This window comes from Amblyomma americanum, chromosome 2 (genome assembly GCF_052857255.1).
Source record: "Amblyomma americanum isolate KBUSLIRL-KWMA chromosome 2, ASM5285725v1, whole genome shotgun sequence".
Classification (NCBI taxonomy): Eukaryota; Metazoa; Arthropoda; class Arachnida; order Ixodida; family Ixodidae; genus Amblyomma; species Amblyomma americanum.
The window spans coordinates 41,676,891-41,696,075 of NC_135498.1; the positions used below are offsets into that span (position 1 = coordinate 41,676,891).

The 19,185-nt window shown below is 42.9% G+C and overlaps 1 protein-coding gene across 1 annotated transcript; it reads right to left on the reverse strand.

Annotated features, from left to right (window-relative positions):
* Positions 1–2,346: 2,346 nt before the first annotated feature.
* On the reverse strand, positions 2,347–18,982 carry PIG-S (phosphatidylinositol glycan anchor biosynthesis class S). The gene is made up of 14 exons (XM_077654040.1): positions 18,843–18,982; positions 18,383–18,519; positions 16,803–16,995; positions 15,248–15,385; positions 14,577–14,686; positions 12,397–12,517; positions 11,843–11,904; positions 9,069–9,183; positions 7,399–7,488; positions 6,784–7,004; positions 4,710–4,838; positions 3,475–3,577; positions 3,308–3,365; positions 2,347–2,549 (listed from the first exon to the last, which is right to left on the reverse strand). The coding sequence occupies exons 1-14, from the start codon at positions 18,895–18,897 to the stop codon at positions 2,432–2,434; spliced, it is 1,650 nt and encodes a 549-aa protein (XP_077510166.1). The 5' UTR covers positions 18,898–18,982; the 3' UTR covers positions 2,347–2,431.
* Positions 18,983–19,185: the final 203 nt, after the last annotated feature.

The window sequence follows — 19,185 nt, forward strand, 5'->3', positions numbered from 1 at the left end:
AGATGACAAGCAAAGAAAGCCGACGCGTGCCGCAATCCAGGAAGGCGAGGAGACCGGAGGGATGCCGCCACGCCGCCGACGCTGCTGCTGGGGGGCTAGGAGCGACAACCGGAAGTTGCAAAATAAACGTCAGCGGATGACGTATTCATGGGCAGGGCCCAGTCCCAGAGCTGTTTTCTTTATTTTTTTCTGGTGCTCGTGTAGAGTTGAGGGGGGAGAGGAGGAGCGTAATTTTTAATCGTCTATATATTCGCTGTTCTGGGGTGACAAGTGATCGAATGCCTATCTCTCGTCTGTTTTACGTAATCTCAATTTATTGCATAGTCCCTTTAAAAGGGCTCAAATAAAGCTCCAATATGGCTGGGATGTTAAAGCACGCCTCTCCACGAATGCTGTCCAGCAAGAAATTTTCTAATGCGCTTTGTAGAAGCTGAGTTATCTGTAGTCAAAATTCGAATTTCTGCGTCTTCGCGCTTTTCCCTCTCCTCTTGTCTCTTTTTGCACGCTGGAAGGTCAGCGCTCCTCTGCCGGCCCCTCCGGAGGAGGAGCGCTTCCTGACCCGCCGGAGCTAAGCGGCTTATTGGCCACGGCCTTGGTAGCTGCTTGACGTCTGAAAGAATCTAACCAGTAGCCACCTCTCAACATGTATACGTACATGCGAGCGACGAAGGAGGGTGCGAGCCTGAAAAAGTCGCTGGGAAGGGCTCACCAACTTTTGCGCGTGATTGTGGGTCCTCTGCTGCGTGTAGAAGTGTATTATTTGGCTCAGGTTTTCATGAGAACACAATGCAGTGATTAAGCTAGTTGATGTGCTTTCGTCAGAAGGTGTTTCAGAGCCCCTTTAAAGGTAACGTAGTGGATTCCAAGAGAAGGCAAGCGTAGCAGGGGGCGGCAGAAGGTTAGGTGGGCAGATGAGATTAGGAAGTTTGCAGGCATAGGGTGGGTGCAGCTTGCAAAGGACAGGGTTAATTGGAGAGACATGGGAGAGGCCTTTGCCCTGCAGTAGGTGTAGTCAGGCTGATGATGATGAGTGAATTCGCGCCTTTCATATGTGAACTCTTCCGAACCAGATGTCGCAGCGCCTACGCTACGTATATCCTGGCCTAGCAGGGCTAGGCCATCATTTTTTAAATATTGTAAATTGTCGGCTCAATTTTGAGGTCTTGTACGAGGTATGAACGCTCATTGGCCTGTACTCTACATAATGCGAGCATTTTATAGACAACCTCAAACACCCTTTTCAGGGACCCTTTAATTGCATATAAGAAAAAAAAAGGCTGAGGAAAGCGTGCTGATTTATTCAGGGGTGAATCATTTTTCACGGTAGGGAAGAAAAGGACTTCATTGGAATATCTATGCGCAATGCTGATGTGGTCATTAGAAAAGGGGGAGCTGGTGGAGTGTAAGAAGAATGTGCAATTGGAGTGCGATCCTTGAAGCTTGGCAACAATCTGAAAATAAAATGGTGCTGCTGGATGACACGGAGAGATATTGGTAACATGGCCAAATGTGATGTAAACCAGAAATGCAGCCCATAATGGTAAACTACTTCATGAACAAGTGAACACTGCAGAGCAGTAAGAAGAGAACTGAACAGTTCCAATGTGGACTAAAACTGTTCTGGCATGTAGTACCCAAGCATTTCATGCATAACGAAAGCTTTAGCATCGATTATGTAGACAATATTTTGTTGCTGCTCCAATACTGCTGGGGTTTTTGCAGATGTCCATAATGCATCACTGATCTCGCTTTGTGCCCAGAATATGAAAATATTGCCTAAAAACGTAATGTTCAAAGATTGCATTTGGACATGTCTGCAGTTGAAAGCATCCATCCACCTTAAAGCATGCTTGGATACTAAGACCTGCACCTCAAGGTGATAAAATTTATGGCAAAATACAAGGCTGATTTCAGCCTCTTGCTTGCTAGGTCGCTTTGTGTTCCACATCTGAATTGCAGCGATGTGCAAAGAAAGTTATGTCGAGCAAGCCACTCAACACATTATAATGTGCACATTCAGGAACAGGACTGATCATATTATTTGGCTTTTAATTTTTTGTGCTTTGGTATTTGTTGAACAGAACCTGCTTACATAAAACTTAAGCATTTTTGCATTGACCTCTATACAAATGGCTAATACAAGCAGTTTAATAGAAAGCTATTTAGAAGCGAAGTGGCTGTTGTTTTTCCTATTACATATTTCTTCAGAGAAGTGTTTTAAGGAAGAAGGCACACACTGTCGCATCTGAACCAAATGGATTGAAAACAGGTATTCGATGCACAACATAAGGCTGCGACGGCTCCATATATGCAACCACACAGAAGAGCCATTCTTTGACGACAACCTCTTATCATACTGCATTTATTTGACATTTACACAGTAACGCAAAAATAACTTAAAAGTAGCTTAAAACCGCCTGTTCAGTATCATTTAGTCTTGCTTTTCTGCCTTGGGCATTTTCCTCTTTCTATAGTATGTCCAGAGGCCTTGTAAGGACATCACAACAGGCAGGCTGATTGGCAGGAACAAGGGAATGTAGATAGCATATCTGAAACAAAAAAAAAGGGAAAAGCCCATTGTTAGGACACACAAGCACCAAATAAAGCATGCAAATACATACAGTGGCGCTTGTACACTCCATTACTGGGACGTCGTCAGACCAGCAACAGGTCACAGGTCCACAAAAGTGTGCCCTACTGTGCATGTCTTCATGCAAAAATACTACTCTGCGCTTCCTGTCTTTAGTCGCAAGGCTACATTTAATGTTGTAAGCACATTTTGAACGCTGCAGTTAATATGGTGGAACAAGCAGCCCCTGTCTACTTCAGCAGAGCTCACAAACTGACATGGAGAATCAATACCATATGCAATACCATGTAAGGGGTTGTTAGGGGTTCAATAAATGATAATGCCTCTCAGACTTTGCATAACTGCATTATCTGAACATCACACAGCCTGTCATGCAAAGCTTCCATGACATTTGTACACCTATACAACCAAATGATGTCAAGGACAGTTAGTCAATGACATTTTTAATAATTTACTTTGTCTAACACGCAAAACAAGCCACGATTAAGATTCTTCTCTGCCTATGCAAATGGCACCTTCAGTATGTACTTGGAAAGGAAGTACTGAAGATGCCACTAACATTTATGCCTGAGCATTCATGTCTGGTTGCACCACATGCCAGAGCAAAACCTTTCTGAAAAACGTTGCGGGCAAAAAAACATTCGCATTTCGTTCACTTCTGACAGGGACCTCCAACCCGTCCAACAACAAGCAGTTCTAGATGAAGATGAAGCTTACTTTTGATCATCGGGGAAGTAGAGAAGTGCCAGCAGAGAAGGATCGAAGAATGCCTTTTCTGAAAAAAAAAAGGGAGGGGGGGGGGGAGGGGGGCAGTTTCAGTGAGTCCTATGCACACTGTAAGTGAAGGTGTGGTACTAATTAGAAATAAAATATTACTAGCCTACCAGATGCCAAAAATGCAGCCTCAGCATGTTGGAAAGCACTCTCCAAGTCCCCTCTTTCCAGCAGATCAAAGCTTCGCTTTGCATGCGATACAGATGAATAAATCTAGACAGGCAAAAACGATAGAAAGGAATATCAACGGCAGGTCATGCTAACAACTCTATGTCCACAAATTTAAACTAACGGCCTAGTCTCCCAAGCCTGTCGGTCATTGTCATCTTTCAGATCTTATGATCACCATCTTCTAAGCCTTAAGTGATGATGATGAAAACTTTTACTGAGGAAAAAAGAGGAAGAGGGAATTAGGGGAGGGTGGTTGGGTCATCCTATGTCCAAGATTCCATTGGCAAAGCCCACCGCCCATGCTCTTATGACAAGGGCTCGCTGATCCTCGAGGTCGGAGCTGGACAGGGCTGCCTTCCACCCTTCCTACATCGGCTGTTCTATTACATCCACAGAACTATTAGCCTGGCAGGCCTATACCGTACGATATAGGTCTGCGTATGGGCCATAGAATTTACACCCTGATTTAAAGCTTCTGAATTAATTCTTGGTGAAGGTAGCGTGAAAAAACAAGGATGAAAGGAAGAAGCAAGATACCACACGAGCACTATTTAACTAAACCTTTATTTGAAGAACACGGAATATAAATTCACCTCATGAAAAGATTTTCTAAAAAGAAAGGAAAAGAGAATTTTTTCACGGGGCAGGTTTATATTCCGTGTTCTGTCAATAAAGATTTAGCTGCGAAATAGCGCTTGTGTTGTGCCTTGCTTCTTCCTTTTGTCCTCATCTTTCGCGCTACCTTCACCATGAATCCGACCTATTTAACTCGCCCAGCTTTCCACCTTAATCTGAATTTACCTTGTGAAATTTAGCCGGATTATTAGATGACAGAGCTTGCATTTGTCTAAAATGACATTTTTCTGATTGTTCAAACCCTTAGCGGGATTTGGATAGATTTGCCTGGTGAAATGATGTAGGTGTTGCACGATTTCAGCATAGGTTATCAAAGGCTGAAATGAGTCACCGTCTCCAGGCAGGAAGGGTTGCAAGGGAGAAACGCTCGTTTCCCTCTACTCCCTGGTGGCTTGGTACCCAAATCAGCCATTTGTTCGATGCGGAAGAGCAATCATACCATGCATGGAACTTCTCTCATCAAATATACCACATGCTTCATGTTTTCAATGCCAATCATGTGGTCTGGACTAATAAAAAAGGCTGCCCAATCACTTACAAGGTCTCCAATTTCATCCTTGACCACAATGTTGGAGATTTTGCTGAGCAACTCCGAGAGTGAATGTAAAGAAGAGCTGGACATGGACAGGTAGTCTTGAGTCCTTCGTCTTAGAAGGAATGCAACGTCCTGCATTGAAACAAACAGTAAATTTTGACTCGGCAACAAAGCATGAAAGACAAAACCTGAAAAACCACCTGTACTGAAATGTCACAGCATTAGCAAGGTAAAGAAACAAGCAGCATCAACATGCACAAGTAACAGCAATTTCAAGCCATATTTTATGACTTCTAATTTGGATGCAGCGTAACTTTGTCTCCAAATCTGCATGACTGCCGAATTCATTGATTTTTGTTCTGAAATGACAAAGGGAATGCAACCACATTTTTACAAGTAAGAATGATGTTCAAGAAGAGGGCTTCATCAGGCTCATTGGTTCATCTTGGCGGAAACGATGGAACAGCACTAACAGACAGGACGGGGGTGAATAAGACGGAAGATAATGCTGACTAGCAACCAAATGATTTTTTGCAACAGGGAAAGCAGCACAAACTTGAGGGGACACTTAAGCTGCACCTTAAGGGTATGACGTGATAGTATTAATCGGTCTCTTCAACGGCCTGGGGTCCTCTTTGCTTAGCACTTCGCAGAAATGGGCATTGTTCTTTCTTTCACCATCACATAATGCCTAACCTACCTTTAAGAGAACAATGCAATGTCAGAGATCCCTCCCATAGAAATACTCCTTCTCTGTCACATAGGTCCTGCCTACATGCCCATATATGTGGAATTGGTCATTCTCTACTTTATATTCATAGATCGTGGGGGTCCTTATGCTACTCCTGGAGCAGTGGTGCAGCAGTTAAGCGATGCCACTGCCTTGGCAGGTGGCTGTTTCAAACATAGCCACCACGGTGGGGCTTGTGAGACCCGGCTGCTTTCACTGAGCAACCTCTTGCGACCAATCATATACAGGGGAAGGTGGCACAATTCGGACTGTCTGTTCACAATGCTGCCGACGCCGGACTTTCTGCAGAATGGGATCCTTAATGCTATAGTGTTTATAAAGGAAACATGGTGAGCAAACACACAAAGGAACAATCATCTATCAGTTAATTTCTCCGATTGCTGATACATCCTGATTGATGACTGTTCCTTTGTGTTTTAGCTCGCCATGTTTCCTTTATATTGCTGCCTTCCCTACCACATGCAGCAATTAATCATTTGGTTGCCAGTTTCTGTCCCATCTGTAAGTGCTGTTCCGTCGTTTCTCTCAAGAATGATGTCCTCAGTTTACTTCCACTCAAAACGAAATCTAATGTAAGATAACACACTGCTTTCACTGAGGAGCAGGAGCAGGTTGTTAGAGGCAGGAATTAATCAGGCTTGCAATGCTAACGTATGCATGTATATGATTCCTGTAGGAGGCTATAACGCCGGCAGTTCTAGTGCTATGCTATTCTAATGCCATCCTTTTATGCATGAGAGATGACCTGACCTTGGTGAAAAGACCGGCTGCACTGCAATTTGTACTACCAGTGTTCCTTACTAGTCTTCCTCCTGCTAAATGCGCTCTGGCACCTTTCCTTTTTTTTTCAACCATTTTTTGTCTTCTTCACAAACAGAATTATAAAAAGATGACAGTCAATAATCTGGAACTCAGCACACAAAGCTGCCGTTACATATCCGATAAATAACAACTGTTTAGTGCCATAATTAAGCTACCATTTACATGTATGTGAATAAATACCAACCAGAATCCTTGGCTTCCACAATGGCACAGTCAAAGGCTAATGCTAGCTCACAGCAAACTTGCCATACCTCCAGACACGTAAGGCACTGCTACTGCCACACTACTTAGCTAGAAATTAGGTTGTAACTATCACCATCATCAGTAGCAGCAAGTAGACTACATCCACTGCAGGACAACGGCCTCTCCCAATACTCTCCAATACCCTTGTCTTGCACCAGCTATGACCACTCTATACCAGAAAGCTTCTTCCCTGAACTTGTGGTAAATAAGCACAATATTGTGACGAGCGGATAAGGACGGAAATTAGCAGTGTCTGCTTACGAAATGCGAGGGGACTGGCTGGAATACTGCCCGCTCGTAGTTTTTGTCAGATAGGCCAACCAGAAGGCTGAACTGGGCCAAGAACACCTCAAAAACAGAATGCATGTCTATCTCGACAGGCTGGGGCAGGGCGTCGCCCGGTTCAGGAAACTTGGCGACATTGTAAAAGAGGACACCTCCCCACTTGGGCACAAGGAACGAGTTGGTCTCTAGCTGTTCACCTGCAAACAAGAAACGCGGCAAGTGAGGGAGAGATGGAATCAGGCCATACCATGACTGAGAGTTGACTCTGAATGCCATTACTAAGAACAAATGCAATGAGGAGTAAAAGTATGAACTATACTTTAAAATGAGACCGAAGGTCAGTTACAGGCCGTTAGCTGATGTTATAGAACAACGAAACAGGCAGTATGATGCCACCTTTATAGCCACATAACTCGAATAGTTATGTAAGTGGGATGGTCCGATTAGCATTTACGCCACAGCCATGCTGACCACCCAACTGCCGTAGTTTCCACAGCAGCAGTCCTAACTTCAATCGCAGACAGACGGTAGTTACTTTATGCATTTTAAAAATTCTAGCATGCACACATTCTTTGCAAGGCACGCACGTACCTTGTTCATCATATATGTACAGTGGGTGATGATTTTGCGGCACCACAAAGACCACAAAGTTGAGAACAGGACGAATTGATGCTTGAAATCCTTTAAAACAGAAAAACCAGAACACCACGTCAAAATAGAGCCGAAACTGTGAGCATCCATTAATAACATGCACTCAATCCGTAATTACAAAAGAGGAACATAACGGATATGAAGATATGGTGACTCCCGTTAATCTAAACTCGCTTAATACAATTGCCGATTAATTTGAATTGACACGAGAATACTCACCTAGCCCCAGAGTATATGAAATTAAAAGCAATCTTAATGTGCTCTCATTAGAGGAAAGGCATACAATGTCCCATCTTGTGTTTTTTCAGATTTATTATAATCCAACTAAAGACTTGGCAGCATTTATTCCGACTAGCTACACGGCAGCACTTATTATGTCAGCATCGCATATTTTTCCTCTTACTGACCACAGCTTTAAAATTGGACTACCATTCTCATACACTGATTTACTGACTTAGCAGTTTTTCATTTCTATATTTCCCTGCCAAGAAATAAAAGGTTGCAGGGACTACTTACTCTAAAGATTCCTTATAAAACTTCACGATTTTTTAGCAGCTAGCATGTAAAAAAAATAAGAACCTGCATTTTTTTCTGTCTAGAACGTTATACAACATAATATTTTTTGCAAAGAGTTTATTAGTGGAGATGCGACACTAACCTTTTCTGTAATTTTGGTTACTTCAATTTATATTATGTACACAGAAGAGCAGTGCAGTAATTCTTGCACTTCAAAGTCATATTCGTACTCATTCTTAATGCATATATATTTTTCTGCCTCCCCCCTATATGTAGTGGCTCTTTGTAAACCCTCATGGTAAAAAACTAATATATGGTTTGGTTGCTTTGGTATGGAGGATTAACGTCCCAAAGCAACTATATGAATGGTTCACTAAACATCAAGTGCATTAAAAAGGTTCCTGTTAATTAAAACTCCATAATTTGAACAAATTTTCACCAGCCTCCCCTCCCAGAGTTCGCATTATCCAGAGCCGATTTTAGTACTACTCCAGTATCAAAGCAAGCATGACTTAAAGGAGTATAGACACTAAATATTTTCTTGCGCTTTGCTTCTTTCAAATGATGCATTAGACGTTAGTATACATACAGCATCCTGTAGCATTTGCCTACGACTGCTAAATAATTGATATTTGAATTTCTTCTTGATGGTCTTTCACAGCTGAATGATGGCTGTAACATGTAGTTGATGTTTTGGTCACATGAGCCATGAAAAAAATGGCTATATATAATTGCTGATACGTTGTTTTTTTGTCATTGCAGGCCGGCTTAAGTATTCTAGTGAATTAAAACCACGTTTCAGTGATTATACTTCAGTATTTTTAGGACGTAAAGTGACCTAAACACCAACTACATGTCACAGCCATTGTTCGGTTGATGAAACCAAAACAGCATAAGAGAAGAAATTCAATTATAAATTATTTAGTGGTCGCAGGTGAATACCACGTGGTGAACCATGTATTCCAATTTCTAACTCATCACTTGAAAGAAGAAAAGATGCAACTAAAATTAGGTATCTATGGTCCTTTAAGAGGCTACATCAAGCCTTTGCTTTCTTCATGGCAACGTACCAAGAAAGAAATAATTTTGCTTACCTCTGCTTCCTTCGATAGGGTTTATGATTAGTGATAGTTGATCAGCTGTTGCTATGTATGCACCCTTTTTAGGATCCAAGCGTCGAGTCAGCTTCAGTGGGGTAAAGAACAGCACCTGTTTCCAGTAATACAGATAGATTAAGTAGCTACTGTGAAAACAATCACAACACAAGTGCTTGTCAAGTCCTGGGCCAACATTTTTTCCTGCCCGATTAAGCATATGAAAAGTAAATACAACATGCTGCATTGTTGTAACCGCATTTATGCCTGTCCTAGCAGAAATTAAAAGCAACGATGCATTTATATGCAAACGCATAAGTGATACTTGCCCACATGCACACATAACACCTCCCAAATTCTGCTAAATAATGTGTGAGTGAAGTTATGTGCAAAATCCTCCTGGTTTTTTTTTTGCTAAAGGAGGCTGGGTAGTACCCCTTCCAAGCAGTTCTGCCTTGAAGAAAATCTTAATGATTTTTTGCTCAAACGACTGACACTGAAATCAGCACATCAGAAAGAGGTTCTCAAAAGATGGCGGTACTAAGAATTGGTGGTTGCTCAAGCCTGGCTGGATTCACATTTGCTAAGGTGTGCGACAGAAATGCAACCAGTGATGGAAATGGCCAAGAGCATTTTAAAGCAGCCTCATTGTGTTTTGTAGCAGGAGCCCGATACGTACTGAGAAATAAGCAAAAAATGCAAATATAGAGGGTGTTTCAAAAAACTTGTGCCACAGTTGAAAAAAATGACAATGCACTGCACGAAGATTTGAATGATGCAGGGTTGCAAGCAGTCGTCTTAGACTGCTTATTACTCAACTTATTACTTACTGCTCAACAAGAAAAATAAGCGAGATTTTGCATTGTTAACATTAGCGCAAATTTTTATGTGCAAAAGTTGCAGAGAATTTTGAGAAATGCCCCATTTAAGTTGTTTGCTTCGATATCATTTCAGCCTGGTCTCTTTTTTTAAAACTTAAATAAAGCCCGTGAGATTGAAAAATTTGCACGTGACTGTGCTCCTTCGTTGCAATGTTAGCGCTCTCAAATGCGCTCCGATTGAAAGAACTCGGTTTGATTAATAAACAGGTGACCAGTCACAGGGGTCATTCTGGAATGAGCATGGTTGCTTTGCTTTGTTAAACGAGTATAGACACCTAACTTTTGGGTGTGTGCTTTCGTGTTTGTAACAATGTGTAAGGCAGTATTATACATGGATTACCACCTGGTATTCTCCTACAACCGCTAAATAATTTATAATCGCATTTCTTTCTTGTGCTGTTTCGGTTTCAACAGCCAAATGAGGACTCTGACATCAATGTGTGCTTACAGGTGCTGTTTCGGTTTCAACAGCCGAATGAGGACTGTGACATCAACGTGTGCTTACAGATCACGTGAGACATGAAAAAACTGCAATATAATTGCTGCTTCCACATTCGTTTTCATTGCGGTTCTTAAGGAAGGCTGCCTTCAGCACTGCAGTAAATTAAAATGATGAAGCAGCGATTATATGGACGTTTTTCCATGCCTCACGTGACACAAAAGCACTCTTTGATGTCACAGCCATCGCTCGGCTGTTGAAACCGAAACAGCATGACAGAGAAAATTCGATTAGAAATTATTTAGCGGTCGTAGGCAAATATCACATGGTGATTCATGTGTAGCAGTGTCTTCCGCATCATTGTAGAGAAGAAAACATGGCACCAAAATTAGGTGTCTATACTCCTTTAAGAGTTAAGATGCTGCCACAGGAGCATGACTATGCCATCCCCATTTGATGGCATAACACAAATTTCTTGCAGTCTAACATTGGCGTGCTTCTCGCGATGAAGTGTTTTGTTGCGCATGCGTGGTCCTCGTCTCAGGAGCACTGCTATTTTCCTTCACTGATGAGATCCATGTTGCCGTGTGTTTCCCATGTGCTTCGCCGCTTCTTCTTCAAGTGTCTGTAATGAACCAATCTGATGGTATAACAAATTTCTTGCAGTCTAACATTGGCGTGCTTCTGGCGATGAAGTGTTTTGTTGCACACGCGCAGTCCTAGTCTCAGGAGCACTGCTATTTTCTTTCACTGATGGGATCTGCGTTGTCGTGTGTTTCCCATGTGCTTCGCTGTTTCTTCTTCAAGTGTCTGTGATGAAAAGGCTCGGCTCAAACTTCCTCACACCTTAACCTAATTCAAGCTCGTGATGCCCCGGATCTGCAGTCATTATCTGCCCTAAGTTGATGTATTCCCTTACCACTTCCAGCACCTCGCTGCCAATTGTGAACTGCTGTTCCCTCGCAAGACTCTTGAACATCGCTTTGGTTTTCTGCATGTTAATTTTTAGACCCACCGTTCTGCTCTTCCTGTCTAACTCATTGATCATGCTTTGCAGTTCACCTCCCGTGTGACTTAGCAAGGCAATGTTATTAGCAAATCACAGATTACTTAGGTGCCATACTAGTTTAATTACATCAGGTAAGTAGCACAAAGCAGTGTCCGAGAGACTGACGTCAAAGAGTACATGGAAGGTTTACTAGGTGGTACTATTGGCCACAAAGGCTTACTGAACACAGGTGTGCAGCGAAAAATGCATTTCAACACAGTGACGCAAGGCAATCATCTGAAATTGTCTGAAGGTGTGTGAGAACAAGCATGCTCCACGAGGTGGTATATTACCTTGGTGCTGGGTCACGAGGCAGTGCAACACTATAATTTTTTTTTTTCCGAGAACACGCATACCGTGAAATTTTGAGGCCAATAGTACACGTTTTTGTCATATGCTACTGTACCTGGCTCTTGACGTGCACCTTTGCAACCATCGAAATCTTGTCCAGAAAGGGCTTCATGTACACTGCAAAAAAACATTAAAAAAAATTAGTTATGCAACCAAACAAAATTAAATGATGATTACACCCCTGATAATTTGGATATAAGCACTAGCTGGTGGTCCACCCTGTAATTTTGTAATTATTTCATTTGCTTTAAATGCTGCTGGGCATGTGCTTGCAACAAGATGGCTTCAAACGCCTAAGAAAGCTTCTCAAGAAAACATCCTAAAAGACTGCAAGGCGAGATTCCGTGCCATGTAGTCATTTTAAAATGTTTTTTTGAGAGGTGTTTCTAGTCAACTGGAGCCATTTTCCTGCAACCGTGTGCCTTACCTGATGACAACAAAGTTGGCCCCTCTTTAAATCTGCCCCTGGGATCCAATCACCTTCTAGTTACCCATAGTCCTCGCATGACACTTCTGCTACAATGCTCCTTCTCCTCCATCAGCATGATATTCAAGCTACCAATACGTAATGATTTACTATCTCACTGTGCATTAAGCCCACTGGCTCACCTTCCACTGCATCCTGTATGCGCCATGTCACATCCAGGGTTTGGGGCTCGGGGACGACGAGAGTGAAAGTCACATCAAACTCTGTGGCTGCGCTCAGGGGCCTCATGCGTTCCTTGTCAAGCTGAAAAGACGTGCGAAAACGTGGGAACTGCTGAGACTATCACCATCATCAACAACATCATCATCTTCAACCACGGCAAGTCCACTGCAGAACAAAGGCCTGCCTCAAGGACCTCCAATCAATCCTCTTTTCCGCCAGCCCCAGCGACGTTACCCCTGAAGGTTTCTGGTTTATGGGGGTTTAACGTCCCAAAGCGACTCCGGCTATGAGGGACGCCGTAGTGAAGGTCTCCGGAAATTTCGACCACCTGAAATTCTTTTACGTGCACTGACGTCACACAGTACATGGGCCTCTAGAATTTCGTCTTCATTGAAATTCGACCGCCGTGGCCTGGATCGAACCCACGTCTTGTTATCCCTGAAGGCTTTTCATTCTTGTCCTTTTACGTGAATATGGGGCAGGGTAAGTTTTTTTCCTTCCCTTGACACCGTAATAGGCCTCTAGTCATTTCCGTGCATCACTCTGTCTTGGCTGTAAGTTAATTTTAATCTTGGCAAAAAATATTCCCCAACTTGAGTTTGCTTTCTAATCGATGTTGCATTCCTCTTGCCTCTTAATGTTCCATTAGTTATTTCCCTTTACATTGCTCACTGCATTGTTCTCAGCCCGATTTCAAGCCTCCCTGTTAGCCTCCAAGTTCGAGTCCCATAGGTGAGCACTGGCAAAATACAGTGGATGTGTACTTTCCTTTTCATGGTATATGAGTAAGCTGTTGTTCATAATTTGTGAGAGACAGCCAAAAGTACTCTGCCCCATTTCCATTTGCCTGCCAATTTCTCTCTCGTGATCTGGATCTTTTCTGAGTACTTACTTGGCCTAGACAAATGAACCGCTTCCCTGCTTCCAGTAGTTTATTACCTGCTGCGCCCCACCGCAGTGGCTCAGTGGTTATGGCACTTAGCTGCAGACCTGAAAGACGCGGGTTCGATCCCGGCCTCGGCGGTCGAATTTTGATGGAGGTGAAATTCCAGAGGCCCGTGTACTGTGCAATGTCAGTGCACGCTAAAGTAAAGAACCTCAGGTGGTCGAAATTTCTGGAGCCCTTTACCACGACGTCCCTCATAACCCGAGTCGCTTTGGGAAGTTAAACTCCCATAAACCATATTACCTGCTGCAAATTGTGTCTCAACAGCCAAAATTCTTATAATTACTTTAGGCTTAACAATGCGCTTTGCATGTCTAGGCCTTCAGTTATTCACTGTAATTCATTCCTGACTTGCTTACCAGAACGACATTGCCGGCAAATCGACAATAATGAAACTCCCACATTTTCTTCCATTCAGCACACTATGGAACTCACTCTGAAGTTCTTCTCTATCCATTCATTCTGTCTTTTTCCTACACACTTGCACAGCAACTTGCCCTAATTTTGCTCTATTCAAGCAAGTCTGCCTGAGGAAAAGGCCGTAATAGATGACTCCCAGTTGTAAACAATGTGGCGTCAAAGGGCCTTAGCCCAATGGGAAAAATTGCCCACTTTCGCCCCTGAACTGGTTTTGCATGTATCGAGCATCCCCCCCAGCCTTTCTTCTCCTGATTAGAGACACCTCTGTGCACTTTACACCTGCTGCACCACACTTTCAGAAGCCACATGTTTTGCCCACCAAACCAGCCCCATGTGTGCTGATGATGTAGGCTGGGAGAGGTCTACAACTGCAACAACCACAACTCATAGTTTCAGGGTCCCATTAGACACAAAGCAGTCCCTAGGCAGCAGCCAAGAACCACTCGATCAGCACAGGGTGTGTTCATGTGCACGCTTTAGGTTCCAGATGCTCTTTAAAAAAGTTCCTTTGTACTGCAGCTCATTGTGCACAGCTTTGGATTTTGCTTTGGTGTGGCACAAATTCTTTTCAGTCCTTTACCACCCAAATCCCTTGTAATGCTTTCACAGTAAAGCTGGAAAGCGATGAACTCTTAACCGAACACACTGAAGCTCCCTAAAAATAATCAATGAAGTGCAGTGCTCCACAATGTCTGTTCTCACTGTGTAGTGAAACTAGGAAAACAAAGATCTACAAGGTCACAGGAGCAATGCCTGCAAAAGCTATGTGCTTACCTTTGCTCGCTCTGAGACCTTCTGTGAAATATGCAGTCTCTTCAATGTATTCTCCCTCACAGCAAACTGCCTTATAGCATCCATAATGTTCTTGCACAAAACAGCAGCATCTGCAAGTGATGATGACAGTTGCATTGGCAGTGATGGCATTCCCATTTTAATTCTGCATGCAGGCACCTTTTAACTCATGCTCCCGGTGCCATCACTGCTGCTCTGTAAAGAGCAAGTCAAGAGCTTTCAAGCTGTTAGTACAGCTTTTTCTCTCACTTTCCCCGCAACACTTTGCTGCGGGAATAAACCTTCAAACTCCATGCATGGTACTAGATTAGAAAGACAAGGACAAACTTGCTCCTTTTTAAATAAAGAAATCAACTTTCAATAAAGATTAAATACTAAAGCCTTTACAGCAACAGAGATACCAAAGGAGAGTTCTGCCTGGCAAAGAACAAGTGGGATTCAGTAAGGCAGTAAACGAGGTTTGCCGGCAAGGAATACCTATCAGCCATGGCTTATTTTATGAGTACGCAATGACAGTTGAAAGTGAGGGGCAACAAAAATTAGGCTACATTTGTTTTGCTTACATAAATCTAGCATGAACACACCTCTATCAATGCACTGCTCCAAAACAACAGTGCACCATTCTAATGAAGAAATAAATTATGATAACTCACCATTATTTGCCTTCACATAAACTATCTGGTGCAATCCAGCTGTGGCCACTGCATCGCTGCTTTCTTCAGGATGTACAACTACGTAAAGCCAGTTTCGAGAGCTGAAGTGCCCCGTCTTGTGCAGAACCTCATCCACATCTGTAAACCAAAAGGTATTTAAATTCTCCATGCGAGCATTAAATGAACCTGTACCACAATAACATAAACGTTACCGCCTATACCTCCTGAACAAGCTAACACTGTAAGCCAATCAACGTTACATGGCGCGACATCATCTGCTAGACAAGCATGATTCCGTTTTCCATCAGCTTGCATAACACAGCATGCAATTGACAACAACCATTGAAGCCATTAATTAATTTTGAACCGCAGCGGTGGCCTAGTCGTTCAGCATCCGCCTCGCATGTGGGAGGTGCGGGGTTTGATCATAAGCTTCCACTGGCCTGGTGCTCGGCTTAATCAGGATGAAATGCTTGAGAAATGGGTCTTTGACCCCACTTTAAGCAAACGAAAATACCTTGTGTCACGGCGCTCTTAGGCCGCAATAGCCCCTGCGCCACTAAAATTCACTATCATCATCAGATATTCTTTTAGGGAAACATAGTTCTGAAATTTTTGACCCAACGCAAACCAGATATGTACATGCAGAGCGAGTTAGTGCCTAGTTCGATTGGTTCAGCATTGCCTAATTCATCTTCTGAATTAATCCCACCGATCCCAACAATATCAAATCTGGCTGACAAATTTTTATAGGAAGGAAGCCTTGTCGATGCAAACTTAAAATGTAGAATATTGAATAATTCAAGCTAGGAAGAATTAACAGGAGCCAATGTAAAATTTTATATTTAAGTTGTGGGAATGCCATTCAACAAACATGGTCTCTTTGAACCGTTGTTTCGTCTGAGAAACTGTAGACCCAGGCTGGCCTACAAAAAAAGAGCGCTCATGTCTTCATAAGTGTACACAAGGGTAAGCAGATGGACAAATGAGTGCAGAGACATAAATTGAAAACTAAACATTTTGACAGATTTGCCTGTCTGGTTGGGTTCGAAGACTTATAATAAACTGCACATCTCCAACCAAAAATTTAAGTTTAACCCAACGTTTTGAAGCCGGCTCGGCTCCATCAGGGGTGACTGAGGGCAGTAGCTAGCGTCTTTTAAGTATGGAGGGGGGGGGGGGGGGGGGGGGGGGGGGTCAAAGGAACGACAGCTCCCATCCATACTTAAAAGGCGCTAGCTACTGCCCTCAGTCACCCCTGATGAAGGAGCTGAGTCGGCATCGAAACGTTGCGTTAAAATTAAATTTTTGGTTGGAGATGTGCAGTTTATTATAAGAGACATAAATGTGTGGATGTGGGAAATTGCAAATGCCGACAATGACACATTCTTGCATTAAAATCAAGGTCTTTAAGAAAGCTAGACGAACGATCTTGCAGTCCAACATTTTTGCCGTCCGTATCATGCTCTATGCCAATATGCATCAAACCAACATAAGTTCCAACGAATCTCTCAAGTCACAACTATTAGCAATAAGAAAGTGAATGACAGCTTACCAGATATCCGTTTTGTGGTGAGCGCTGTTTCATTTTCATGGGCCTTTCGAAGGGCCCAAGCATACACAAAGTTGACCTGAGCTGTGTCACGTCCATCTTGCCTACTGGTCTCTTCAAGATGCCGAAGCAATTCTTTCTCTGTAGGCACCTTTTTGTCAGCAAGCACCACTTCCACATTTATTAGGTGTGTGGCCTGTGCAGTGGATATATAAAGCTTAGCACTGTGAGCACCAAAACATATTGTGAAATATGGCAAAAAAAGTTCCCTGTGCCACAGAGGCTTTTTGCACTACAGTTTCACAAAATTTGAATTGCATATAAATGAAAATATGCCATATTTCATCCAACGAATACAGATATACAAGTCACGATTCCTTGTAACACTACAAAGGTCAATGTATTTCACTTGTGGAAAGGTGCATGTTTGAACTGCATGGTTCTGGTTTATGGGGGTTTAACATGCCAAATCAACTCACGCTATGAGGGATGCCGTAGTGACAGGCTCCGGAAATTTCGACCATGTGGCGTTCTTTAACATGCACTGACATCATACAGTACATGGGCCTCTGGAATTTTGCCTCAATGGAAATTAAACTGCCGCAGCCGAGATTGAACCTGCGTCTTTTGAGTCAACAGCCGAGTGTCATAACCAATGAGTCAAAGCGAACTGCATGGTTCTAAAATGCCAACAATACATAATTCATTTAACACCGTAAAACAAGAATAACAATTATATTCCCTTCTTTTGCTGCCAGTTCTGCAGAACTTATATCATGATGACGTTCACACAACTCCATATCAGCTTGCAAAGAATCAAACAAAGTTGGGGCCTTCTCAACCTCTGATTGATCAAGTGGGGTCACGTTACCCTGATGACGTCATCAGGAAATTGACCAATCAGAGAATTTTGTTACGGAGAAGCCAGAAATTTGCTGTGAAACTACAGCCTGAAATGCTACTGCATTAAAAATTGCTTCTTGTAATAAATTTGTACCTTGACACAGGCACCAGAGTGATGGAGCATTGATCTCATATACGGCATGTAGTGGGTCCATAACCTGGCGCCACTGAATACGTTCTGGGTTCTTTAGCAAGTAAAGAAAACTAACATCAGCCAAAACCTTAATTTTTTTATGGAAAACCGCTTTGATCATGCGCTACCCAGTCCCTGACCAGAATGCTCGCGCATTATGCTGAACCAATGTTGTGTGTTTCAGATGATTTTATTTACTTTGTTTCTGCATTAACCGCTCTGATACAATCGCTGTCTGGAAACGTCATGCATATTTAAATCCTCTACTACATGGTGCAATTAGTGACACCAGCGCATGTCAGCAGGATTAAGGCTTAAATCCTATGAGCGCACACCATCGGTTCGCAGGGACGAAACACTTGATTATGCTTTCCATTTCAAGGCCATGTTTTTGTATTCTCAGGCAAGGCTCACAGATGTGGTCCTTTCTTCTGCATGCAGTATGGCGCGCAGTTATGTTCTTTTCCCTAGTAATTCACAGAGCTTGCTACACGGGATACTCCTAGTGCAGGTACTGCGAGTTATTCGTTTTAAAGTCCTCACGTACCGTTTTGCTGCTCAGTGCTTCGATTTCATCGTAGGGCAGGGTGACGCGATACACTGTAGTCGTTTTCCACCAGACAGGCAAGCCGACTAAGATGAAGATGATGATAAATGATACACTTGCACAAACGTGTGTCAGCCCTAGGAGAAAAAAAAATAAAAATTGGCAAAGATCTCAATGGACATGCGATCAAACCCGTTGCTATAACCAGGGATGTATCACGTCGTTTCTGCAGCACGTTCAACAATGTGTGCAATGATAAGCAGTCACCAAACGCACTCTGTTACAAGGAAGTGCAATTACTGTATTCATTTCATTTTTTTTTTTTTGCAGTTATACGTATCAACTTTGGAAGATGAGTACACTGAACACAAGTAGCTTGACCCCAGCAACATCCTGATACCACTGGCAGAACGCGGCTAGCGTTCACATTGAGTGCCCACAGCTTGGGCTGATTTCTCACCTTTTCGTTCTATGTTTTTCAACAAATCTCCAGAGGCTGTCGACGAAGAAGACATCGGGAGATCGCGCACAACAACTACAGGGACAACACACTAGCACGGCACGGCTGGGCGGAGCACCGCCGCTGTTTCCATCGGCGGATACGAGATTGGATTAGCTTTTGTTGACTGCCAGACAGCATGACGAGTTTCGTTTTCTAAGAGCCAAGCTTCGCTCTGTTATTTTGGGACAAGGAAACTAAACAGCTTTTTGTAACAAACTGTCATTCGATTATCAAATGTGTAAGATGATAGAAAACAATTTCAGCAACTAGGAGTCATATACTGACGCACTATTTGTCCACT